Below are 27,679 nucleotides of genomic sequence, written 5' to 3'. Positions count from 1 at the left end.
GCTGATTGTTATTCTAGGACTTCTGTACCCATGAATAGGATTTTGACTTTCAGGATTAATGGAAGCCAAGTGGGGAGAACATTTGCCTCATCCTGTTTGCTAGTCTTTAACTCCAGTTTGTCAGAGCTGCACTAAACATGGAAGAATCACGCATTGGTGATTCCTGTTTACTCGTTTCAACATTAATATTAAATCAGGTTTGCTCAAAGGCTCTTCCTGCACTTCACAGTCAAAACGAGTCCCTATGAGTGCTTGTAACATAATATATATAAAAAATAATAGTAATTTGGTCCCTCACTCTATGAGCAATTGGGGTTTCACCCACAGGATATAGTCAATTCACTTTACAGTATAAACTGTGAAGTGCTATAAGACATCTTCATGAAGTGATAAAACACTATATAAAATTAAATAATAATACTAATAATCCTTGCATTTGATGAAGTGCCTGATTACATTGTCAAGACAATTCAAAGCGCTTCGCAGGATATAGTGTAAAGTGGTCTGACCTTGTGTATTTTATGTGTGAACAAGGCAGCCAATTTGCACACAGCAGTGTCCTACAAACAGCCATAGAGTGAGTGATTAATTCTATTTTAATGATTCTAGTAATCTAGACCGAAATTGTTGAGCAAGTGTTTCTCCAGAGTCACCAATCTCACCTTAAGGAAATGAAACACTAAAGTAAAACAAAACACTCACTAATTTAAAAACATTTTATTGAAAGAAAAGCCAAAACATGTTATCAAATACACAACGCTCTAAAGTTTTAAGAAAAAAATTCAAACTGTTCCTCTTTTCCCCTAAACAATATGAAACCACTCTAGACCTATATACACAACCATTACAATAGGCTTAAATGGCTATATATGTGGTACAAAAATAACCATTTATATAAAAAAATATCAGTCTACAACATCTGACAGAACCAGGCCATTAATTGGGAGGAGGTATGTATCTCATTTACAGAAACGGACGAAATTTTGTAAATCAGTTCTGGGAAGCTAACTTGAGGGCCTTTTCCCTGGGCTCATACAAAAGCCTTGATCACCTTTAGATAATAATAATAATCCATGCATTTGAATAGGACCTTTTACAAAGGGAGAATGTCTCAAAAGTCCTTTACAGGATTCAATGTAAAAGTGTAGCGTAGTGACTATATTTGTGTAGGCGAATTTTAGCCTCGTCATCAGACAAGGTGCTTTTCCTCTTTTGAAGCCATTAGAAAGCATTCTTCCCTCTTTGACCCATGTTTTTTCTTTCCAATTTTCTCCCCACGTACTCTGCTGAAGTATTGGACTCATGCTGGGTTCAATTCCATGAGTTCGAGCAGTCCTCTGCACCGAAGTGACTATTGACTATTGTTCATGTATGAGCCCAGACAGTGAGTGTCAAGAGGGTAATTAATACATCCGAGTCCCAAAACTACACAGCAACATCCAAGCACATACCAGCATGAGAAGTTTGCTTGTGATCAGCAGCAGATTTTCCCAGGGATGTAAAAGCTAATTGCAACACCTCCCTCTCCACTCAGCCTGAGATCAGATGATAACAAAACTTGCATTTATATACCACCCTTCACACACGGCAGCATTTCGGAGCGCTTTATAACTCATGCTGAGATAACTGGTGAACTGTTTTGTATGGCATTTTGCTACACTGGGCTGTGCCTTTATGTACTAGGTTTTAATACTGTAAGAAATTAACAGATGGTGTTGAAGTGTGACTGAAATGGACTGCATTTACTTATTTGGTCGGCCGAGTATTTGAGACATATGGAAACTCACAGTCATGTTTAAGAGCAATCCACCAAGCAGGAGGATTAGCATCTGAAAAAACAAATCAACGTATGGATTCTGATAAAGATCACGCCCAGAACTTTAATGTCTTGTTCAGAAGGTGATCGGCTTCTTGCATTTCTTATTGATAAAACTGACACTGGTGCCTTTGGTGCTCGGGTCCTATGTAATTCCTGTACCTCCACCTATATAATTAATACCTCCACCCCTCCTGATGCCAACCCCCAGCTCTGGTCCAAATCCCTGACCGCCCCGCGCCTTGGGACATCCTCCAGACGTGAAAGATGCTATGCACATATAATTTGTTGTTGTTGTTGTACCATTAAGAACTTGCAACCACTACATGATCCTGGACACTACCTGTTGAGGTTGCGACCTGAAAAGACAATTCCAGTCCCAAATATTAGTTGGGATTTTACTGGTAACCAATTGGGAATCTACCAGGAGTTCAATTGCTACAGCTGCTAGTACACCATGTCAGAGAACGACAGGATGATGCAGTTGTACTGCATGATTTTGCTCTCGGGCAAACACTAAGCATGATATGAGTTGGCATTAAAGAAAGAGTAATTGGAATGAATGGAACCACTAGAAATGGGCAGGTTTCTTTACCCCCTTTTCCCTAACTGGTGTTGGAAGTCCCTCTTTCAGCTGAGTGACAATTCTCTCACAGGCGCTGCTCTGGCAACAGGGGACACGATTCAGAGACTGAAGAAGGTTATTGTTGAACAAGCAGGAGGGAGCAGGAGGGAGCTTCACCGTAGAAAGAAATTGGACTGCTAAGTCTCTCTTTCTTTCTCAAATTGTTGTCACTCCATTTTAACCTATTTCCAAGAGGAGTCAATTTCATATCATAAACCTATTCATAATTTGGAGCAAATTGACAGATGCACAAAGGTGGCTCGTGTAGGAAATGAGACTGTCACACTTGTAGATCAGAAGTGCTTCTGAAGTTGGGTGGAGGAGGGGCTCTGCATTGGCTCACGTTGTATCTGACACATAGAAAGGCTGACAATGACAATGTGAGAAAAAGATTGGAACATGATCCATTCCTCAGTACTGGCCCCTATCATCTTGTTGAGCATAAACACTCAATCAGTGTCAATGAGCAGATCTTTATCAATAGGATCAAACCTGGCTCTTGCCAATCTGGGCCTAATAATTTCAGGAATTAGATAAGCAGGAGTGCATCCCTCCAGGCAGCGAGTGCGCGTTCCATTCGAACAACCTATCTCTGGAATTTCCACGTGTAGGTGGGATGCATGGAATTCTCGGTTTGGTTTGGATACTCTTAAGCACGGTGATGGGTTTCCCTACGCATCAGGACATCCGGCTGACCAAAACAAAAGGGACAAATATCAACAGGAGTCGAGAGTGCCACCTTTTGGTGGGAGGAGGGAACGCAATAGCTTGTGGACCTGAATATCCTTTGTGTAGTATACAATAGTTATCTAGAATTCTGTGTCACATTAATTCAATACCTAAGTTATTGCCCAAAGCAATCTCTCATTTTGACATTTTCCATTACCCTTCACAGTAATACTTTCTTCTCATTCTTACATAAATGTTATACTCCTTTTGTTTAGATGATACAAAGGTTTTTTTTCACTTAAAAAAAAGCATTGTCCCTTATCCATACAATTCTCTCAGAATTAGCCACATCTTAATACATATTCTGGTTAAAATAAACGCTCACGTCCATATATGAAAAATACTGCACTGCAGTATTCTTTGTTAAATGGACTGTTAACTATTTATGCACAAAGTAAATTTTACAACACAAAGCAGTCTGATCAGCGATTGTCCTTATTTTCTCATCTCTTTCTAGAGTAATTCTCTAGCAGACCAGAGTGGCATCCATTCCTGCTGTGGTTTTCTGATGTCCACAGTACCACACGGTCCATTTTCCTCATTTTTAGTTGTCCATTATTGATGCTCTTGAACCATTTTGGTCCACAAAACACAACGGTTTCATAAAATCAGCATGGGAAAGGACAACCAACGTCTCCAGGCTAGAAAAGGCTACAGGGGATTTGTATCAGGCATGGATGCCCTCATTGCTTCACAAGTAGGTTGTTTTTGTGACATAGTCATATTGGTCAGCAGTTCAGCCCAAGAGGACATCCAGAACATGCTTTAAAGTATATAATGTGGAGGACATAGCAAGAAAATTAAATGGAGTATGGCTAAGCAATGTTGGGATGTCAGACTTTGGTCATCCTGACCACAAAGGACAATGCCCCCCACAACCACATCTTCTGAAGACAGAATGCTTATGTTTGAATGGCAGGAGGTGCACATAACATGCACTCAGTAAGATCCAGAGGCAACCCGCCTGACAATAAACATTAGAATAATACAGTAGAATCTTGTCGGGATCTAACCGTATTCACACACAACAAATAAACAGCATCAGTTCTATGCAATATTCTGTAATGGGTTAGTATGTAATATTATGGCCATGGTTATCAGTGTTGTTCTCCAATAGTGCTTCCAACCTGTTGGCACAATGACTCCAATTCCACTTTGAAGTTCTACTGAAACGGACGTCCTTTCTGTCTTTAGGATGGATGGATTCCGAGTCCTAATATGGTATTTTATCACTTACTGCCATTTTAAAAAAAAATAACCAAACGTGTAAGAGTCTCCTCAACAGCTTCATATTCTGCACACTCATTTTACACAACATGATGGAACAATGGAAGAGCTTTTGTTGCACTAAGTGAAACAAACATTTGAACTTGAAACTTTGAATGGCTAAAAAGCTTGGCCTGTTAATTCTGTAAGGGTGGCAATGCAAGTTCAGATCAATGAGCTCCCTGAAGTTAGGCCACTGAAGGGTGACGATCTTTAGTGTAGTGATAGTGTATAACTGGTTGGATGTATATAAAATCCAACACAGGTGACGAGCCATTATCAAAAAGCATCAATAATAATAATAATAATCCTTGCATTTGATATCGCGCCTTATCACTTCGTTGAGACGTCTCAAAGAGCTTCACAGAATATACTGTGAAGTGAATTGACTTTATATTTTTTGAGGGCGAAACGCCACAACAATGCATTGCAACCGAAAGTGGATTTGCATTACATTATTGTCAAAGCTCACTTCATTTTATAATCAGTTTCCCCACTCTCTGGTTGGAGGAATGGTAAGACAGGGCAGTAACCTGAAGCATCTTGCCACTTACAATCATTCCTGAACCGATTCACTACTCGGACGAGAAGACCTCATGCAAATGCATTCACGTTAACAGTAATAATACAGTACAGGCACCAATGACTTTGCCACATTGTCTTTTAGGACTGCTTATTACCGCTGCCCACTCTGGACGTTTAGGCAATGAAATGTAAAGTGACCTTTCAACAAGTGTCTCCAAGTGCGTGAACCTCTTTGTGACGGTCACTGTTTGTACGAGTTCCCAGAGTTTCCATGAATACATTTAACCAGCGAGTGCGGCAGGAAAATGGAATGTGATTTGTTGAAGTCCTCAGTTGCAGCTTAGTGTTGCTGCTGCCCCTGCAATTGAAGCCTATACAACATCAATAAGGGTGCAAACTTCAAAAATCAGAGTCCGCATCCATTAACTCTGTGTCCACAAGGTTTGTTCTTGAGTGTACTGGTGCTAAGCCAACCCTTCTACCTTGGGGTCTGTTAACATATGGTACGTTGACTACCGGCACCCTAATGGGGACCAAATCAGTTGAGGAATGGGGAAACACACGATTATACGGTCTCTGTGGAGGGCAAAATCGAGCTCCGAGGACAAATCCAGCTTCGTCCTGTGATATCTCCTCAACCGAGAGTGGGTTTGCTATCAAATTCAAAGACGACTTTCTTCTGCACTCAAAAGAACCGTTGAACATTTCTTTGGGAAATCTCCCACCGTGACGCCCTGGGTTTGTAACGTATTCCGGGAAAGCGCCCGGTAAAATATCTTCCATGTGAACAGGCTCAATGCCTCTCGACACCAAACTCTTCTGCCGAGGCAGCTTGGGCAGGCGAGGGACTGTGCTGGATGCCCGCTCTGTAAAGTAGCCCATGTCATGTATCTCATCCACGGGTCCCAGAGGTCTAATGGCTTTCTTCCTCTTTTTCTTCTTCCTATTCCCAGCTCTCTTCAGGAGATCTGGAGGGATTTCAGCTTCGATGATCCACAGGTTTTGATCGTTCTCATCCGGCGGCACTGAAATTGACCAAAGTACACAAGCGCACAGTCAGGGAGAGTTACAAGCGTGACACTAAAATAAAACAGTTGCAAACCAATCTCTTTAAAAGAGAATGTCTATCTATGAGGAAGTACTGGTTAGACTCCAGCAGTTACCCCATCACACACACATCCCCAGGCCTTGGCTCTTCCCAACCTGCACCTAATACTTTCCAGAATTAGGTAAGCAGGATGCATCCCTCCAGGGAGAGAGTGCGCCATCCATTCCAGCAATCTTATCTCTGGGATTTCCACGTGTAGGTGGGATGCATGGAATTCTCAGTTTGATTTGAATACTCTTAAGCACGGTGATGGGTTTCCAGATGTGACAGACCACCCCAAAAATAAGGAAGTACTCTGAAACATATGGTGCTTATCAAGAAAGTTCCTGCAAATTAAAAAGATTCAGTATTTTTAGATAATGAGTTAAATCGGACAAATACTTTGAGAACTGGGATAGGTAGGAGAGTTGGAACAATGGTAAAGCAATCCCTGCTTGAAACCATTAGAGTGTTCAGAAGTCAGAACATTGTATCTGGGGAAGTAGTTGAAACATTATAAGTGGATGATTTCCTCAATAAGCCTGGATGACTTTGACTATTCTGTGGCATAGGTATGACCATCTTCCTGTTCCCTCCCTGCCTGCCCACATGAAAAGGAGGTCCTTGGGCTCTGCTCAGTATCTCTCCACAGCACAGCTAAGATTGGAAATTATTTTGCTGATTTCGTTTTGGATAACTAAATCATACAGTTGCCAACTCACTCACCTGGTGTCCCTACTGGAGTGACAGAAATGTCCTGAGGTAAAATGGCTCCTCTTCGGGCAACCATTTTGTTTACATGTTGTGCCCACGCAGATGAGAGGTCAGCAGATGGCTCATTGAGATCTAAGTTCATTCCAGCTGAGAAGAGAAGTACCAGAAAATGATTTTCAGACATTGCCTTCTAAATGTTTCACTTAAAAACCCTCAGTCTCCGCCACCTGTATAATCACCCACTCTAAACTCCATACCACCATCACCAGGCTCCACTGGCTCCCTATCATAGAATGGATCAACTTCCAGATCCTCACACTCATTTACAAATCCCTCACACATTCGCACCTCCTGATCTCTCCGACCTGCTTACTCCCCACTCCACCACCTGCCACCTTCGCTCAGCTGACTCCAGCTTCCTGCTTTACCCTCCTCCCCTCCGCTCCATCATTGATAGCCATGATTTCAGCCACTATGTCCTGAAACTTTGGAACTTTCTCCCTCAATCCCTCGGCCTTACCCGCTCCTTCCCTTTTCAAATCACGCGTGAAGACCTTCCTCTTCAACCGTGCTTACGATCACCTCCCCCGGCTCAATGTCAAGTTCTACCATGGATAAGTGTTCCGAGACACTACCCAATGTGAAGGGTGCTACGTAAATGAAACTTGTTTTGTTTGTTTCTGAAGGGAAGGGAAGACAAGGTTTTCTTTCGTAATGAATGTAATCTTTCAAAGCTACTGACATAGCCTTGTAGCCATGATTGAGATAGTAATATTTGTAAGAATAATCCTTGCATTTGATATATCGCCTTATCACGTCGTTGAGACATCTTAAAGCACTTCACAGAATAAAGTAAAGTGGATTGATGTGTGTATTTGTGGGCGAAAATTTTACAATTTTATTGAAATAAGAAATATTTGTACATGGAATCACACCTACGTGTAAGCAAGGCTTTTATGCATGTTTTTAAATATTTATTAGATTAGTTTCTAAAGGCACAGCTTAAGAGTAGAACTCAGCCCCCCAGAACAAATCGCTAGTCTGTGACGAGCTATCTGATCTCAGATATTGGGGTGATTAGAATTGGACTGTGAGTGGGGGAGGGAGAATAAATAACGCCCGTGATTCTGTTCCTAATTACAGTGCCCTGCCCTCTGTATGTGGCTATCAGCCACACACAGGATTAGGCTCAAATGAGACATACCCATTCTTACCCCCAAGAGTTGCTTAAGTCCAGCATGAAGAAAAATACACTGGAAAAGATAAGATCCTAAAATGTTTTTGGCATCAATGGAACCACACCCCAGTATGAGTCAGTCACTCCAAAAACTGTAAACACAAGCCTGTAAACTTAACATACTGTTCAGACAGAAACCTATACTTCAATGTAACAATTCAGAATACTACCTTTCAATTCTGGAAACTTATGGGAACATTCAGCTCTATTTAGATAAAATGGAGCATTATTCTTTGGGTCATTGGGCCACGTTGACTTATACTCAGTATTAGCCTGGCAGTGAATGTCTTTCTTTCTTTGGGTAAGTTTCATTGCCAGTTGCAAGTTCTGGCTTCTAGTCATCAGGATATTATTGTCCTGTCATCAAGGTACATACTGTAACCATTGTTAATAACATGAACTGTACATTGGCAATTCAAAACGTTAAATCAAAGCAGCGTTCACTCTTGTCATGTTAACCTGGCCCAATAACTATTGTGGGAACTGTAACTCTCTCACTGATCACATTCTCTTTATAGGTTACTTTCAAATGGGAATTGGATTTTTACTTGAAAATAAAAAAAATTGCAAGGCTATGGAGAAAGAGCAGGGGAGTGGGACTAATTGGATAACTCTTTCAAAGATCCGGGACAGGCACGATGGACTGAATGGCCTCTTTCAAAGGACTCTATGATTCTACTGAAATCTAACCATTTGCCATGACCCTAATTGGGTATCGACATTTTGTTCCTCCCAATTCTATCTTCTTCTCTCTGCTCTAATGAAAACACAAACTGGAGCCCTCCAGTACCTCATTCTTCATGTGTAATATAAGTGTTAACCAACACTTGATCTCTAACTAGCTTTATTCCAACAGATACTGACCCACTGGTCCTTCATGAGAGACTGTCTGCATACTGAACGAGAGCTCCTTCTCTGGGTTTTTCAGCAGCTCCTTCCTCTTTGAAAACGCTTTGGCGATCATTCGACTTTTCTTTATTCGTTTTGGCTCATCATCACTCCGACCGATAATTCTGAAAGCACAAAGAACACCAATACAGCACCTTCATGGCAACAGGTTTCTTAAGAGGGCGGGTGGGCGATTTTGTTACCAGATCTCTGAAGTAACATTGTTACTATGGAACTTACCGAAATCCTCAGGTTTACTAATTGCATTTCCCTTGCCCACCAAATCAGCCTCATCTTCAAAAGGCTCCATCAAGTAGGCCAGACAGCGCCTTTTAGCTGGTTAGACTCCATCAGTTGCCCCATCGCACACTCTGGGGTCTCCAAGCTTTGGCTCTTGCCAACCTGCGCCTAATGCTTTCTAAAATTAGGTGAGCAGGATGTGTCCCTCCAGGAAGAGAGTACATTCCATTCCAACAATCTATCTCTGGGATTTCCATGTGTAGGTGGGATGCATGGAATTCTCAGTTTGGTTTGGATACTCTTAGGCAAGGAGATACGTTTCCCCATGTGTCAGATAAGCAGCTGAACCTACCGCCCACAAAAAAAATGACCTTTCATGTATTCATGCTGCCTGCGCTTTTTTAACAAGTTATGCTTTCCAAATGTTTGCTACTATAAATTGTAGGGGAATTGCACAATAAAAATAAACCACAATAACTGTAACTCACATCTCCCTCTGATGAGGTGCATTACTGCTAGGTAAACTGAGGCATGTGTAGTAAGGAAACTTGCCCAAAGTTTTGCCCTGCCGGGAATCGAACCCAGGTCCTCTCGCTTGTGAGGTAAGTGCTCTAACCACTGCAGGACTCGACAAGGCTCCTCTGCACACTGGAACAGCAATGCATGGCATTCTGCCATTCATGGTGGAAACTCATTCCTGTATGGTCTTGTCTGATCCCAACTGGGCTGTTGTAAGTAGGAGCTGAGTGGATAGCACTGGGGGGAATGGAAAGCAGAAGAGAAAAGAGTCATGTTCTCTTCCCTACTACTATTGTTAGGACTCTGAGAAGCTGGAAGGCCTGGAACAGCTTGTCTTGCCTTGTAGAGTCCTGTAGTCTTGCAGTGCTTAGAGAACTCGCCTCACAAGCGAGAGGACCTGGGTTCAATTCTCAGCAGGGCAAAACTTTGGGCAAGTTTCCTTACTACACATGCCTCGGTTTACCTAGCAGTAAGTGGAATCCGGTGTTTAGTCGATACGCAGATCGCTTTTTCGGGGATAAGTCCACGACTGTTTATGGGACACAGCTGTGCACAATTAGCTGCCATGTTTCGCCCACAAATATATAGTCACTTTACGTATATTCTGTGAAGCGCTTTGAGAAGTCTAGAAGACGTGATAAGGCGCTATACCAAATGCAAGGATCTATATTATATTGTTAATGTGGCGTCTGGCTTTGGAAGCAAATGGGAGAGGTTATTAAGGGTCAAGAAAATTATATAAAAAAACTCATTTCTAATTCTCTTTTCTATTAACAAGGTGTGAGTGTCTGGTGCTCACCAATGCGTTGAATCTGACTACAAATTGGCTTCTCCTACCTGAACCAGGTCCTTTTCCAGATCAGGACAGTAGCTTTGGTCCACACCCAAGTGCTCATAGCAATGCCCGTCCCAAACATGGCAAAAATGTTGATCTTCTCCACCAGCAGGCTAGGCCGATTCTTGATGCTGCATTCAGGAATGGGCGTATTGGTCTGTTCAGCGATAGACACATTGGCCTCACATCTGGGAAACAACATCAAACAGTCAAATTCACAACAACTGCATCTTTATAGCGTCCCTCACGCACGATAGCACCCCAGAGCTTGGCAGTGGCAGAGCACGACGCCGAGACGGGGAGGAGGAGGTGACCTTAAGCACGGTCAAAGACAAAGGTCTTCAGACGTGACCTGAAGATGGGGAAAGAGGGGGCGGGGGGGGCAAAGTGGAGGGATTGAGAGAGAGTGTTACAGAGTTTCAGGATGTAGTAGCTGAAAACGCAACCAGCAATAGTGGAATGGATGGCACGAGGGACAAGAAGGAGGCCAGAGTCAGTCGAGCAGAGACAGCGGGTAGTGGATTGGGGATAAGCAGGGCATGAAGTGATTTGAAGACAAGTGTGAGAATCTTGAAATCGATCCATTCGGTATTAGGTTGCCAGGGGAGCCTGGCTAGAACTGATATGATCCACACACACACACGTGTGAAGCAATCAATCACACACACGCACAAACATGACGAGCGTGGAAATACAAAGCCAGTCCAATAAGAACTGGAAAGCTATTCAAGCAATAAAAGATACATTCAACTTTGTTCTAAATTGCTTCTTGTAAGTAACTGTTGATATAACTCCCTAGTATACCCAAGCCTGCAATAAACTGTACATGCAAGCCGCATTTTGCCCACAAAATACACAGTCAATCCACTTTGCAGTATATCCAGTGGAGCACTTTGAGACGTCTCAATGACGCGATAAAGTGCTTATATCAAACGCAGGATTATTATTATAATAAGCCAAATCATTCTCTGCCCCTCCACGCCTCCCCCAACTTAGAAGAGTTACATGAGGAATATTAAAATATATTTTTTTAATAACTGAAGGTAACGGTAATCACAGCTGCCTAATTTACAATGGCAACCATAGCAACAGAACAATTTGGCTGGGCTCGCATGGATGTTTAAAAGGAGGCAATGCTACGTAGTCAATGCAAGTTAATTAAAACCTTTTCGGACAGAGGTTACTGGGTTTTCTGCAGCATTCTGATTTGCATTCTTTCAACAGCTTTGTAAATTCTGATTAATAAACTTAAAAATATGCTAGCTGAGGAGTTATACTACAACAACAACTTGCATTTATAGAGCGCCCTTCTCAATGGATAACATCTCGGAGCGCTGTACAACTGTACTATGAGTTCCTCAGCTGATCCATTCCCAACTAATGGTTGCCATGGTAATTCAGGGAGAGTTTTTTTTTAAACCACAGATTGTTCCTGAAGGGTTTAAACATAAAGTTAGTATAATTTTAGTGTCTTTAATTACAACGCCTAATAATAATCCCTCCAAAAAAAAAAACAATAAATTGGTCATTTTCAATCTACGACTGTTTGTGGGACATTGCTGTGCGCGTTCGCCCACAAATATACAGTCAATTCACTTTACAGTGTGTTCTGTGAAGCGCTTTGGGACGTCCTCCCGACGTGAAAAGCGCTATATCAAATGCAAGGATTATAACGCAAAGGTAACCTCCCAGTAGCTCATTCAAGTGTTCTTTCTTCAGGTACTGTAAGGCCCTTTTGTCTGTTTGATTCTGTCCTAGAACACAAACCTACAGCATCCCATGACAGCATCAATCTTCACAGGGGACAGTGAGCATCAACTTAATACTCAATAGCAGGGATGGGGAAGAGATTAAGGGAAACCCAGTGTTGCCCTCTTGCCTTTATCCAATATAATACACGTGCATTTTCCAAATACATGCATGATCCCTCCACGCCCAGGGCTTTTATATGAAATAGTGCAGCCAGGTTGAGGTAACCCTCATCCTCTATCTGGGATGTATTTCAACCCAAGTTCAAGAGGTGAAAAGAGAGTGTCTTAACTATCTAGTCCTCAATTGTTCTGTGTCTTAGCTCTAACTATTTCATAAGATTACAAAAGAGGCATAGATGAAAAAGTCATTTTGCAAGAGCTTTAGAAGGCTCAGTGCTTTGAGATTACCTCCCGATGTGAAAGGTTTACCGAGCAGTAAGTGGAACCCGGTTTTTAGTCGATTGGCGGATTGCTTTTCCGGGGATAAATCTATGACTGTTTGTGGGACACTGCTGTGCGCAATTAGCTGCCACATTTCGCCCACAAATATACAGTCAATTCACTTTACAGTATATTCTGTGAAGCGCTTTGAGACGTCTCAACAACGTGATAAGGCGCTATATCAAATGCAAGAATTATTATTATTATTCTCCACACTGTCCCAAGTTGAGAAGGGTAAGTTTAATCTCTATACATGGATAAACCACATGTGGCTACAGAGTTGCTGTATACTCCGAGCGGGATTGAGGAGGAGCCACTTACAGGACATACTCGCGGAAGCTTCTCTCCCAATCCGCCTGGTTAAAGAAGTCATAAAAATGGCAGCCAAACGTGATGAAAACAAATCCGAAAGCAAGGAATCCAAAAATACCTGAAAATAAAAATCAGCAATGAAACACAGTAACACACGTACTACTGAGCGAGTCTACTCAGTGAGCAGCTGAGCCAATACAAGCCAGATCCTGGTTTGTGCTGAGTTAACTGATTTCCATTCTGGGTATCAGCAGGGACACTTAATTGGGATTCTGCGGAAACACTATTTTAGTGGAGTGAGTAGTAAATGTATGGAACAGGCTCCCTAGGGATATGGTAGAAGCAGAAATTGTTGATCTTTATAAAAGCAAATTAGGTCATTTCTTTTAGGAAATAATATCTTGGGATACATTGTATAGTTTGCGACACGACACGTGCACGCGACTACCAGGATGGTGGAAGGCGAACTAGGTGGACCTTGGTCTTCTTTCGTCCCGCAATTATTATGTTCATATTCGAACTACAGGTTAGGGAAATTGGGAAAAACTAGGCCATGGTGTGTGACAACAACAACTTGCATTTATATAGTGTCCCGGAGTGCTTGACACAGCGATGGTGGGAAGAAAATATCATGAAGGCTAACTAATTCCGTTCCAAGCTCAAAAATAAGAACACAGAATGATTTGAGAAGAGGCCATTTGGACTTTGAACTAGTTCGATCCACAATCCAGATGGAACACACTCTATCAAGCACTCACCCTACCCAACTCACTTCCTGAGGAAAGGTTCTGCAAAGTACCTCCGAAGGATACGATTGTGATTATTTATCCAGCCTCATATGCTGTGGTACCCAATCTAGGCTAGAGGGGCTGACTGGCAGCCCACGGCAGCATCCAGTCTACAGGTCGATTTCACCCCCACCGTTCATTTCATCTGGCACACCCACTCCCTCCGTAACCCGGAAATGTTATTTTATGGGAAGGAAAACACAAAAATATTGCTTATGCAGTCCACGGACATTTCTCAAATAGGGCAACTGGCCCTCAGCAGCCATAAGATTGGCCCACTCTGATCTAGGCTAACCAGTAGGTTGTTTCTTTATAAAGTGATGGCATGTTTATCAGGAACAGTCACATGGCTGTATAATGTGACCCTCAGATTTGCTCTAGTATTGAAGATCTCTTACCCAAGCGTAGCATTGTTTCATTGATCTTACTGGCCGCCTTCTCACTCAGGAGCCCAGGGTGGTTACTTTTGATTGAAAACAGGGTCATGACACCTGAAAAACAACCATAGACATCAATAAAACAAACGCAGGAAAGCCTGGGTCTATCATACAGTGAATCCAGAGAGACCTTGGAATACAGTACAGAACTAGCAATTCCATTCAAAGTGGTCATAATGATATTGGCGGTGGGGGGGGGGGGGGGGGGGGGCGGCTATATTCCACTTCCTTTCAAATTTAATGTGGCAAAATACTCCCCCACTCCTCCCATTCATTCAGTCACTCCATACTTCAGAGACTGTGGCTAAGGCACATTAGTTCAGACGGGGTCTAAAACATGATTTTTCCAAACTGGATTTATTGCATTAATTAATTGCAACTGCAGGTTTGCAAATACAGGGATGAAAAATTTGTGACAGATAAATTGAAAACCTGAAGCTGGAAGAGTCTGAGCAAAATCGCTCAGGGTTTAATATTAATAAGGGTTTAATATGCAATATTACTCAAGTGTGTGATATTGAAGCTTACAACAATATTCTAAGTATACAATACATATCACTGCATGTGATACCGATAGATACAGTGCCTAATTCTCTATCTTATTCCAACAACAACAAATTGCATTTATATAGCGCCTTTCACGTCTGGACTACGACCCAAGACTCAAGCAATGATGTGTTTCCACCCAAGCTGCGAGTTGGGATCAGAGAGGGGTGGAGGGTAATGGGAGTGGTGGAGGAATGAAGATGACCGAAGGCACAGTCGAAAAGGTCATGAGATGGGCCTTAAGGGAGACAAGGGGACAAGCGGAAGGTCTCCGGGATGGAGTTCAAGAGGGTGGGGTTCAAAAAGAGTGAAGGTCCGAGCATCGATAGTGGAGCGGGCTGGGCAGGGGACGTAGAGCAGGCCAGTGCCTGCCGAGCAGAGGAAGCGGACAGTTTAGTGATGCCAGCACATGAAGTGCATATATCTGTGGCTGTGACAGCAACACATTCAGTGCATTCGTCTCAGTCTGTTACTGACTTGCGCTGTGCTTTGTATGGAGTAGATGTCAATGTTCCCATACCTCTGATAAGGAAATAGCCACCAACCACCAGCACCAATCCAATGGGAGCTAGGACAAATCCCGCTCGGAAGTGATAATTTTTATACCCAACAAAGCATATCCCACTCACAGAGTCTCCATCCACCTAGAGAACAAAACCAAGAGGGGAAAGCATTAACAATAATCTTTGCATTTGATATAGCGCCTTATCACATCGTTGAGACGTCTCAAAGAGCTTCACTGTAAAGTGAATTGATTCTATATTTTGTGGGAGAAACGTGGCAGCCAATGGCATACAGCAGTGTCCCACAAACAGTCGTGATCAAATTATTATTTTTTTTGCAGGAAAAGCGATCCGCCAATCGACCAACAACCGGATTGCTACTTTACGGCTAGGCAAACAGGTGTGGGGAACAAGGAAACTTGCCTAAGGTCTCGCCTTGTCCGGGAATCGAAATCAGATCCTCTTGCTTGCGAGGCGAGTGCTCTAACCAATACGCTACAGAGCTCCATTTAAGATGGCTAGAGAATCTAGGAGCTTTCATTTGTTAACCACAATCCCTGATCTGACAGTACCCTCCCAGCCTGAACCACCCCAAATGTGCACAGTTGATATGGACCACCCCAGAATCTACAGGTTACCTGAGCCAAAGCCAGGATGGTGACGGTGAGAATGAATGGGATGGACCAGGTGACCAAGTGGAAGTAGGACGTTTTTCCAGACAGGGGTTGGTAGGTGGTGCCGAGAGCCTTGAATGACATGTGCCAAGCGTAGGTCAGCATCACAAACCAGATCACCCCAGACATCAGCGAGTAGTAGACGATGACAAATATTATCACGCAGGAGAGAGTTTCATTGGACCTGTTGGAGAGAGCAGAGTGACAGTGTAATGCCAACTTGGTGGCATTTGGGGATGCAGACACAGCACATGTAAGCTGGGAACCTGCAGATACTAGTTACCCCACTGACTTATACTACATTTATGTCTCCCTTGACGAGCAGGAAGATCGGGGCGGTGGGTGATATTATTTCACAGATGCTCAGGTATCTGATCCAAGTTACTACTGCTCAAGTGTAAACCTGGCTATAACTGATGATGAGCAATAATAAATACATTTATTGTATATATATATAATCCTTGCATTTGATTTAGCGCCTGATATCTTCGAGGCATCTCAAAGCGCTTCACAGGATATACTGTAAAGTGTAGTGACTGTGTGTTTTGTGGGTGAAACACGGCAATTCAACCAATGGGAGGGGAGGGGGAATGTATCTAGCACAGCTGAGCCTGATCATGTCTTCTACTTTAAAAGTGAATTTAAAAAGGAGACAGATACTCGAGAAATAAGGATATTAAGGCATATGCTGACAAAACAGGGAAATAAGATTAAAAGATAATAATAAGCAATAATCCTTGCATTTGATATAGCGCCTTATTATGTCGTTGAGACATCTCAAAGTGCTTTACAGGATATACTGTAAAGTGGATTGACTGAGCATTTTATGGGTGAAATACGGCAGCCAATTTGCATACAGCAAGGTCACACAAACAGCCATGGAGTGAGTGAGTGAGTGACCAATTTTGGGGAAGGATTGTTGGCAAGGACACTGGGAGAAACTGCCTACTCTTTCGAAATAGTGGCACGGGATCTTTAACGTCCACATGAACAAGCAGACGGGAGCTCAGTCTAACATCTCATCCGAAGGACGGCATCTCCAACAACGCCACACCCACACAGCGCTGCATTGGAGTGTCAGCTTAGACGATATGATTCCAAGTCCCGACGTGGGGCTTGAACCCACAACCTTCTGACTCAAAGGCGAGAGCGCTACCACTGAACCAGCTTGCCACTGTCTAACAAAACAGCAGTTTTTTTCAAATCAACAAAACAATGCAAGCTTACGTTGGCTCCCCGAGTCGCATTGTCCCGTCCGCTTTGCACACAATCTCCTTCCTTGCCCCGTCCATGAACTGCGCGAGCCAGCCAATGCTTCCAATGAAGAAACAGGCGTTAACGTAGAACAAGATGACGGCTGGGTAGCGGTTAGAATTCTTCCAGTCAGCGACAAACGTGGCCTAAAAATCAACCGGGTACAGAAACACACAAATGGGGAAATCAATTATAAACTGTAGAAATCTGGGCCAAGAGCAGGAAGCTACATACAACAAGAGTATCAGATTCGTGAATATTTAATTGCCACCTGGTAACCAACTATGCATTTTGTTTATCTACAAGAACTGCGCTCCAACATGCCTGGAATGAGATCCCGTTGATCCCATCAGGAACGACTTCCTGATCAGCGGGCAGCACATCCAGTTACTAACAGGATTCAATGTTTACAAAATTCTGTTGCAAGAACTGCAATGTTGGACCCCAAAGTGCATCACAATGCAATGCAACCAGGACATGCAAAAGCACATGGTACAATATATATGAGAAGGCAGTGCCAAGTAACACAATGCAATCCAACAATACAAAAAATCAGTGCAGCCATCCAACCCAGTGGCCTCCAGCGTGCTTTGTATATAAGTCTAGGAAGGACAGAAGTACTGCTAAAAAAATTATACTCTCAGTTTTAACTGACGGAAATTCAGTGCAATTTTGCCCACAAAATATACAGTCAATTCACTTTACAGTATATTCAGGGAAGCGCTTTTGGTTAAGGTTAATGATAATAATCCTTGCATTTGATATAGTCCCTTAGCTAACAGTGTGATAAGGCACTATATAAAATTCAAGGATTGTTATCAATATTATTATTTCGGGATACTTTTATGCTTTGAGAAAAGCAAGAACATCATTGAGCTCTCCCACGTCAGGCAAATACAGAGGAAAACTCTCTTTAAACACTTAACTCCTAGTTTCAGTAAAGCATCCTCTGTGGCAGCAATGTGACTTAGTAATGTAGAGGTACAAATGGATAATGGCTAATGTAGGATGTAATGTGCTAATTATCACTGGTGATAATTATCATATCACATAACATTTTCCGTGTCTGGCACTGAGAATGCCCCAATCCCTTCCCGCTGTCTGCATTACAACAGAGGGACTCAAGACAACAGCCTCTAGACTTAGCAGTTTGCATTGCATTGCAGTGCTGGTTCAACGGTTATTGGATAGCGAGAAAAAATAAGCTAGGGTTAAGTCAGTATTTCACTAAGCAGGATTCCAAGGCTGAGAACGACAACAACACATTACATTTGTATATCGCCTTTCATGTTGGGAGGACGTCCGAAGATGGTGGACCCAAGCTGGGGGTTGGGATAAGAAGGGGTGGAGGGCAGGGACGATAGGGGTTGGAGGATGACCGAAGGCGTGATCGAAAAGGAAGGTCTGGAGATACACCTTGAAGGAGGCAAGGGAAGGGTGCGAGACAAAGGGACTGTGAAATGGAGTTCCAAAGGGTGGGGGCCGAGAGGCTGAAGGCTTGACTGCCGATGCTGGGGTGGGCCGGACGAGGGACATAAAGTAGACTGGAGCCCGTTGAGGGGAGGAAGCAGACAGGTCTATGTGGGGTTAGCAGGTCACAGAGGTGGGGAGGAGCAAGACCATGGAGAGACATCAAGGTCCCTGAAAGCAAACTACAGATTGGCAAGTCCAATGGTCACCATAAGCCATTTCATGGTGTGTATGGCTCAGCTAACACACTGAGCTATCAGAAGAGACAAGCAAGAAGGACTAGTGGATAGTTTTATCTCTCCGCTTCCCACAAGAAGTTACCAGAGTTCTGAATGTCTCAAAATGTAGAATTGTGCAGAAATTGGATAAATTCTTAAATTCAATCCTAATTTTTTTTTTACGAACTGCAGAAAAACAGTTTCCAACTGAAGAGTTGGAATCCCAAATCCACAATTCTGCATGATTTTATATTTGAAAGCAGTGGTCTTAAGCCTGAGACAATGAGAAATTTCAGGGACCTTGATGTCTCGCTAAGGCTGCTTCTAGCAATATCTCTCTATCCACTGGGGCCGGTTTCTGATTTGTCCCAGTCAGTGCAGAAGTGGGACTAGTTGGCCGCTCTTTCAAAGAGCCGGGACAAACATGCTGGTCCGAAGGGCCATCTTCTATGATTGAATCGGACGAACACTCACCAGTGTGAAGAAGGTACAGAATATAGTGATGGAGCCAAAGATGGCGATGTAGACGTGCATGGCGTCGTGTTCGTCGTCAGTGAAGAGCGGATTCTGACACTGGATCCCGCAGCCCTCCACGTCCTCGTACCAGCTCTTCGGATTCTCCGTTCTCACCAGAGGTGACTCGCAACGACCAGAGCTGTTGAACTTGATATTCTGGACTTCGTTCTGAAGGGGAAGACAGAGAATTTGGAAATATTCGTTAGTTCCTTTTGGAGGTTTGTATCTCCCCCCCACCACCCCCCCCCCCCCCCCCCAACACCCACAAGCTCAAGATACCACAACAGCAACTACAACAACAATTTACATTTGTATTGAGCCTTTCGCATCGGGAGGATGTCCCAAGTTCCTGGACAGTCAGGGATTTGACACGAGCAGAGGTTTGGGATCAGAGACGTGGAAGGCAGAGAGTGTAGGGGTAGGAGAGTGACCGAAGGCGCGGTTGAAGAGGAGGGTCTTGAGACGCGTCTTGAAGGAGGCGAGGGAAGGAGCGAAGTGAAAGGACTGTGGGATGGAGTTCCAATATACTGTAAAGTGATTTGATTGTATACTTGTGGGCGAAACGTGGCAGCCAATTGCGCGCAGCAGTATCCAACAAACAATCGTGGATTGAAGTGACCAATTTTTTATTGTTGTCTTTTTTTCTTGAGGGATTATTAAGGAAACTTGCCCAAGGTTTCGCCCGGCCGGGAATCAAACCCAGGTCTCTCGCTTGCAAGGCGAGTGCTCTAGCCACTGAGCTAGACGACTCCTACACAACATGGATTATAACAATATAACATGGATGTCTGATCCCAATGATGACTCTCTAAAACAAAATTCTCGATCTCATGACAGGCCAATAAGCTTAGGAGAGCCACCATCGTTCAGGTGAGACGTTAAACCAAGGTCCTATTTCTGTCTATTCAGATGGACATTAAAGATCCCATGGCACTGTAGAGTCAATACTCTTTTGCCAATGCACTGGAGAGCCAAGTTTCCGTGGTCAATGAATTGGAGAGCCACGTCATTGAAGTAGTGGGTTACGCTGTTAATTCCCTGCACAAGTTTTATGATTGATCAGTAATGAAAGGGCCACATTTCACGTCTGCTTCCTGACGTGGTTAAAACATGCCTGAAAACTACCAACACAATCTATTACATTGATTTATATTCCTTGCTGATATTTTCCCACTTTCACCCACTTACCAAGCATCCTTCAGGAAAGCGATCAGCCGTACATTTCAGGAAGTCTGGCCACCCTCTCTCTCTCTGCACGATGGCACAGGGTCTGCGGGTGATCTGACACAGCACCTGACCGGGCAGGTCCACTTTGCCATTTTCACACTTTGGCATATAGATGGCACACAGCAGCGGCTGAATGACATTCCAGCAGCCGGGAGCATTCCTCAGCCCTGGAAGAAAGCAGCAAGATTGAGTCCAGCATGAATGACACCATCCAAAGTAACACTTCACAGCAAGACAAAAGCAGCACTGGCACCCTTGCTTTCGACTTCAAGATCCTCACACTCGTCTTTAAATCCCTTCGAGCCCTGGCACCTCCCTACCTCTCCGACCTGCTTACTCCTCGATCCACTACTCGTTGCCTCCGCTCGACTGGCTCTAGCCACCCTGCTTGTCCCTCGTGCCCTCTGCTCCACCATCGGTGGCCGCGCTTTCAGCCACTACGACCCGAAACTCTGGAACATTCTCCCTCAATTCCTCTGCCCTGCCCCCTCCTTCCCCACCTTCAGGTCGTCTGAAGACCTTCCTCTTTGACCGTGTTTATGATTACCTCCCCCCAGCTCGTGTCGTGCTCTGCCACTGTCAAGCGCTCTGGGACGCTACCCTGTGTGGGGCGCTATAGAAATGCAGGTTGTTGTTGCTGCTTACCTAGTGCATTAGTAGCAAAATACAGAAAAGTAATTTTTCAGTGTCGCATCAAAGCACATCTTGTGTAATACTCATAATTCACCACCTTAAACCTGTTCTATCAGACTCAACAGGAGATATGCTTCTTCCATCAATTGTAATGAGTGTTTTACAGCTCAAAACATTGTAGACTTGTAATTTTTTGCAGTCAATTAAATGTTACCATATTTGTACAGACGACGGCAAGTATAAATTTCTCTTGCAAATGTTTAGATTTTTCAGAAAAGAGAAGGGAGTTTCTCTCGGTGTCCTGGCCAACGTTTCCGCAGATACAATTGGTCACCCTCCATCACCCCAGTCCTTACATGGCTCCACAGGCTACATGTCGCAGAATTTCTAAATTCTGATACTCCAAAATTACTTCAAGCCCTGGCACCTCTTTACCACACTGACCTCCTCACGCCATACTCCTCTACCTGCCCTTTTGCTTAGCTAGCTCAGGCTTTCCGCACGTCCCTAGACTCCTCCATCTCACCATCGGCGGCTATGCTTTCAGCCACCATGACCAACCCCTCTGCAACACCCTGCCCTAATCCCTCCACCTCCTCTTTGCCTGTCTTCAGATCACATTCGAAGACTTTCCTCTGTGACCGTACCTACAATCACCGCCCTTTCTCCCCGGCTCAACTTCAAACCCCGCCATTGTTAAGCACCTGACGTGGTTAAATATAATCACGACATGTTAACCACTCTTGTTATAAACGCAAGTTATCGTTGCTGTCACTCACTTCATTTGGGTCATTGCTGCTACGTTTAACTACAATTTGCAGTAAAATCCTCGTGAAGCCCTTTGAGTATTGTGGAGGGAGAATTCTCTCGAGGGAGACCTTGACAGGCCACTGGGTCTTTCTTCACTCCTTCCTGTCTCTGCAAATCTATATGAATATGCAAGTCCAAGTTCCCTACCGAACTATAGCAGACTATAGTACAATGCACCCTCCACTCTCCTCACTATCCCACCACGTGACTGAAATCAAGAATGACCTTTGTGGACAAACATAAGTCTAGTTGTACCTCTCCATAGCGTATCCATTTTGTTTTGATCAGCCGGGTGTCTGACGCATGCGGAAACCCATCACCGTGCTTAAGAGGATCGAAACCAAGCTGAGGTTTCCATGCATCCCACCTACACATGGAAATTCCAGATAGGTTGTTGGAATGCGCACTCTCTCCCTGGAGGGGTGCATCCTGCTGACCTAATTCCGGAGAGTAATAGGTGGAGGTTGGCAAGAGTCAAGGCTTGGCTCCTTAGCACAGAGGGGAAGTGTGCTAGCTAGGAAAGATTTGAGTCAAGCATATTGGCCATTGGCAAACTAGTGGATCCGATGTGAAAGGCACTATACAACTGTAATTTTGTATTGTATTATTATTGTCAAGCAATGAAAGACCAGGAGTTGGTCCCACTCACTGCCAACAGGAGTGCAGCAAACCATTCCAATTCCCATCAATGAGAGTAAATCTTCTAGTATAAGACTGGCTTTTTAGCACAAAGCCCACAGAAATGGAATTGGAATTAAATGATCTGCCATAATCTAATAAAATGGCAAAACAGAGAACAATAATAATCCTTGCATTTGGTGTAGCGCCTTTTCAAGTCGGAAGGACATCTCAAAGCATTTCTCAGGATTTGTGAAACTGAGTGACTGTTTTTGTAGGCAAACATGGCAGCACAATTGCGCACAGCAAAGTCCCACAAACAGCCATGAAACAAATGAACAATTTTATTTGGGGGATTGTTAGCCAGGACACCAAGAGAACTCTCTTCTCTGTTCGAACGTCCACCTGAACAAGCAGACAGGACCTCCGTTTAACATCTCGTCCGAATCTGCACAAAAGTGACTAGTATTGTCACAGCCCCAACACAGGGGTCAACTTGAATGACTTCAAAATGCCCGAATCCAATATTTCCTTTTCCATTGCTGTTTCCTTTTCGGTTGCACAGAGAAGCCACGTGATCTGGTTTACTTTACTTGTTCACAATGCCAATGCTCTCGCCTCACATTGGGATCAATTTAACTGTCCATTCCATGATGTGATAAGGTGCTCTATCCAATGTAAGGATCATTCATTTATATATCTTTCCTATAAGCCTCTTTTACCTAATTTTTACTAACAATGGGCTGTTCAATAAGCATTCTGAGACCTGCTCCATATGAAGGACACTATATAAATGCAAGTTGTTGTTGTTCAACAGAAACTTGAAACTTATGCTGCATTCGCTAATCAAGCTGATTTCTTTTTCTTTTTCTTTTGTTGGTCAGCCGGGTGTCTGACACATATGGAAACCCATCAAGCATGCTTAAGAGTATCTAAGTCAAACTAAGAATATCTTTCTTAAGATTCATAATGACCGATGACCACAGGGGTTATATTCGATCCAACTCATATCCTCTAATTCTGAATGAGGGAATAAAATTAATTTGATGCAATTTTACGTTCAAAGCCTCGCTCCTGACTCCCACTGTGACCTGCTAACTCCATATAGGCTTGTCTTCTCCCTTCGCTCAGCAGGCTCCGGCCTGCTCCATATCCCCCGCCTCGGCCCACCCCACCATCGGCAGTTGGGCCTTTCGTCTCTCTGCCTTTGGAACTCCATCCCACAGTCCCTTCGCCTCACTCCCCCACTTGCCTCTTTCAAGGCTCGTCTCAAGACCCTCCTCTTCAACCGTGTCTTCAGTCACCCACCTACCCCTACCTTCCGCAAATCCTGATCCCAACTTCCAACTCAGGTCCAAATCCCTGACTGTCCAGCGCCTTGGGACGTCCTCCCAACGTGAAAGGCGCTATACAAATGTAATTTGTTGTTGTTCCATTTCCTTTGCAGATTATTGCTATAAAAATGCATCCACATTCCAACTAGGACTGTTACATCTCGCTGCCCTTTGCCAGCTAACTTGGGAATCCATTGACTGTGCCAAGGCTTTAGTTTAGCTCCTCAACAACCCGAGATCTCATCAAAACTGGGCCATTTTCACTCACCCCAACGAAGCAAACCATTTCAGCTCTCTCCACCCGATAAAGATCATTGATTTAAACCGCTTTTCGGGGAGAGAGAGAAATAAAGAAAACTTATTGCAATCTGCCTTGGCTGTTTGACCCAATTTTTTTTGGTGTGTGTTAGTTAGTTAGTTAGTCAGTTAGTTAGTTAGTTAGTTAGTTAGGTAGTTAGTTAGTTAGGTAGTTAGTTAGGTAGTTAGGTAGTTAGTTAGTTAGGTAGTTAGTTAGGTAGTTATTTTCTTAAAAAATGCATTCACCTTTTCTTTTTTTAAGGGAAAAAAACCCCACACAGTAAAGTGCCTACTTAAACCCAACAAACCAACCCAACCCCCCCACACCCCTAAAAAAAATAACATTTAGATTTAGATTGAAGCAAATCTATTGAGAAATATAGTTAGCAAAAAACGGGCTGGGTGACATATATATATATATATACCTGACATATATATGGACAATATATTGTGGAGTCCTGTAGCTCAGTGGTTAGAGCACTCGCTTTGCAAGTGAGAGACCTGAGTTCAATTCCAGGCAGAGGGCGAAACCTTGGGCAAGTTTCCTTACTCCACACAGAGCCTAATAATAATCCCTCCAAAAAACAAAAACAATAATAAATTGGTCATTTTCAATCCACGACTATTTGTGGGACATTGCTGTGCGCAATTGGCTGCCGCGTTCGCCCACAAAATATACAGTCAATTCACTTTACGGTATATTCCGTGAAGCGCCTTGGAACGTCTCGAAGACGTGAAAAGCGCTATAACAAATGCAAGGGTTATTGTTATTGTTATATATATATCTATATTATATACATTACCTGACCACAGCACGAGTTTATTGTGAGCCTCCTCTTGTGTGCTGGAGTCCTCAGCCAGGCTGATGGAGGTGTGGGTGTAAGGCAGGGCAGAGCCCAGACATGTGTTGTATTTCAAAGGCTGGCATTCCGATGCTCTCTTGCATGGATCAGACGCGTCGCTCTGGTTGCTCTCAGCCTCTCCACACTGCGCCATGAATTCCCACAGCGAGAACAGGCAGACGGCTGCTCTAACAAAGGAATTTCTTGGAGTAGTAGACATCTTGAAATCTCAGGGACCTGTTTCTCCTCCCCCCCCACCACCCCCACTCTTCACCCACTCTTTCTCTCTCTCTCTCTCTATCTCTCTCTCAACGTCCCCAACCACCCAGCCCCTACCCCCCTTTCCACAGGCAATTCCCACCCCCCCACTACCCCAAGTCAAAAAGTTAAAAAGGCTCAACAACAACTCCCTCTCTCCCTCTCTCTTTCTCTTCTCCCTCACTCTCTCTTTCCCCTTTCTCTTTTCTCCCCTTTTCCCCCTGCTGCTGCTGCTGCCTTTTCTTCTTTTTTCTCTTTCTCTTCTCCTCCTTCTTCTCCTCCTTCTCCTTCTCCTCCTCCTGCTGCTGCCCCACTCTCTGACTCCAACGCAGAGGAAATCTTAGTGGCCAAACTTCCCGAAACTTCATCCGACGGTCCGCCCGGGGTTTGGTGGGTGAGAAGCGATGGGTCAGTGTCCGAAGTTGCGACAAATTCCATCTCGAGTCAATGTCACTGCATCTTCAGGCTCTGCATCCACTCTCCCACCCTCTCCCCAACTTGAACTCACCAGCAACATACACACATATATATATCTCTCTCTCTCTCTCTCTCTATATATATATATATATCTTTCTCTATATATATCTATTTATATATTTCGCAATCTCTTGTTTTTCCTTTAAAACATCCTGAATAATCAAATGCAAGGATTATAATACACCTATATTTCCTTCTCTCTCTCTCCCAACCTCCTCCCGCCACCCCCCCACCTCCTCCCCCCAAAAAATGCAATATGTATTTTTCCTCCTCTCTCTCTCTCTCTCTCTCACTCACTCTCACACTCTCTCTCTTTCTCAGCCACCACGCCAACGTACTCCCACTCCTTTCTCCCTATATACACACACACACACTCCACAAGAGAGAGGGAGAGAAAAAGCAAGAGAAACTGACAGATAAAGAATGTAATTCGAAACCAAGTCGAGATTTTTTCCCCCCCTCCACTCCTCCTCCTTCTCTCTCTCTCTCTCTTTTTTCTGGCTCACTCCCTTCTTGGAACTGTTCGCACGGTTGTGTTGACCACCAACTCCAGTCCGCAATAAGTTTGTTGCACTTTCACAAGTTAATGCAAACTTTTAGGGCACTATTATATTTCCCCCCCCCCCCACCACCACCGCCACCTCAACCACCCCCTTTTCCAACCCTCCAGTGCCTGGTCAACATTGGTTGCCTTTGTTCGTGGGATGTACTTGGTGAGAGAGAAAGAGAGAGAGAGAAGCAGATCGAAACCCCTCCCCCCCTCCTCAGCCAACTAACTCACACTCCAAAATAACACAGGCAAACCCATAGCCAGTGAGTGTGTGTTTGTGAGTGTGTGTGCCCCCCTTTCAGGCCTCTGCATACATTTAGGAGGCAACCCCCCCCCCCCCCCCCCACTCCCACCGCCCCAGCACATATCACACACACACACACACCCAACAAAAACTTTTATAAACAGGTGATGAACTTTTCCTCGCGCAAATATCCAGCTCTCCGTAAAGTAAGATCTTTGACTTTCGTGCAAGAAATCGCTCAGATTAAATCATGTGTTGTTTAAACCCTCCCACTTTGCACACACACACACACACAAAATGTAGGGCATCTCAGCTGCAAAATACTCCTATCTGGAATGTCTACAGCCACTTAGAGTAATACAATATAAATTTATATATGTATATATATATATATTTGATCAACCGGGTGTCTTGACACATGCGGAAACCCATCAATATGCTTAAGAGTAATCACCTAATTCTGGAGAGTACTAGGCACAGGTCGGCAAGAGCCAAGGCTTGGAGATTACGTTGATATCGAACGTTTCACGTCAGGAGGATGTGCCGAGGTGCTTAACAATAATGGCTCGGCACCTGAGCTGGTGGGGGTGGGAGCAGAGTGGGTGGTGAGGAAGAAAATGACCAAAAACTTATCAAAGAGGAAGGGGTTATGAAGGACCTTGAACGGGTGAGGGAAGAGGGTGAGTTGGAGGGACTCCGGGATGGAGGCTCGGGGATTGGAGGCAGATGGTCTGAAAGCCTGTCTGCTGATGGTGAGGTGGGGAACAAAAATAAGTGTACATCTCACTTGTGAATGATAAGAATTTTCTTCCATTAGCAGGATAAATTAGGCTGCTGGCTCAGTATATCCTGTGAAGTGCTTTGAGTTACCTCAACGACATTATGAATCGTTATATCAAATGCAAGGATTATTATAATTATTGCATCCACCAGGATTGTTCTCAAGCCGCTATTTATTCAGTTCTCCTTCTAACGCGGTGATGGAAACTAAGCATCTG

At 43.9% G+C, this 27,679-nt stretch overlaps 1 protein-coding gene across 1 annotated transcript; it reads right to left on the bottom strand.

Moving 5' to 3' along the window:
* Positions 1-4,824: 4,824 nt before the first annotated feature.
* Positions 4,825-25,500, bottom strand: smo (smoothened, frizzled class receptor). The gene is made up of 12 exons (XM_007890863.2): positions 25,114-25,500; positions 20,580-20,785; positions 19,350-19,559; positions 17,161-17,333; positions 15,898-16,117; positions 15,277-15,400; positions 14,172-14,264; positions 12,995-13,103; positions 10,484-10,669; positions 8,864-9,012; positions 6,775-6,909; positions 4,825-5,986 (listed from the first exon to the last, which is right to left on the bottom strand). The coding sequence occupies exons 1-12, from the start codon at positions 25,370-25,372 to the stop codon at positions 5,361-5,363; spliced, it is 2,490 nt and encodes an 829-aa protein (XP_007889054.1). The 5' UTR covers positions 25,373-25,500; the 3' UTR covers positions 4,825-5,360.
* Between the last annotated feature and the right edge of the window lie 2,179 nt (positions 25,501-27,679).

This window comes from Callorhinchus milii, unplaced genomic scaffold (genome assembly GCF_018977255.1).
Source record: "Callorhinchus milii isolate IMCB2004 unplaced genomic scaffold, IMCB_Cmil_1.0 Scaffold5, whole genome shotgun sequence".
NCBI lineage: Eukaryota > Metazoa > Chordata > Chondrichthyes > Chimaeriformes > Callorhinchidae > Callorhinchus > Callorhinchus milii.
Note: the sequence above shows the minus strand (reverse complement) of the source record. Positions and strands in the feature narration are given on the sequence as shown.

Excerpts from the sequence above, each read along its gene's own strand:
- smo (XM_007890863.2), bottom strand. The coding sequence starts at position 25,372 with ATGTCTACTACTCCAAGAAATTCCTTTGTTAGAGCAGCCGTCTGCCTG. Across the intron at positions 17,334-19,349 it reads TCTGTACCTTCTTCACACTG|GCCACGTTTGTCGCTGACTG; the intron begins GTGAGTGTTCGT and ends GTTGATTTTTAG. Across the intron at positions 10,670-12,994 it reads AGCTTCCGCGAGTATGTCCT|ATGTGAGGCCAATGTGTCTA; the intron begins GTAAGTGGCTCC and ends GTTGTTTCCCAG.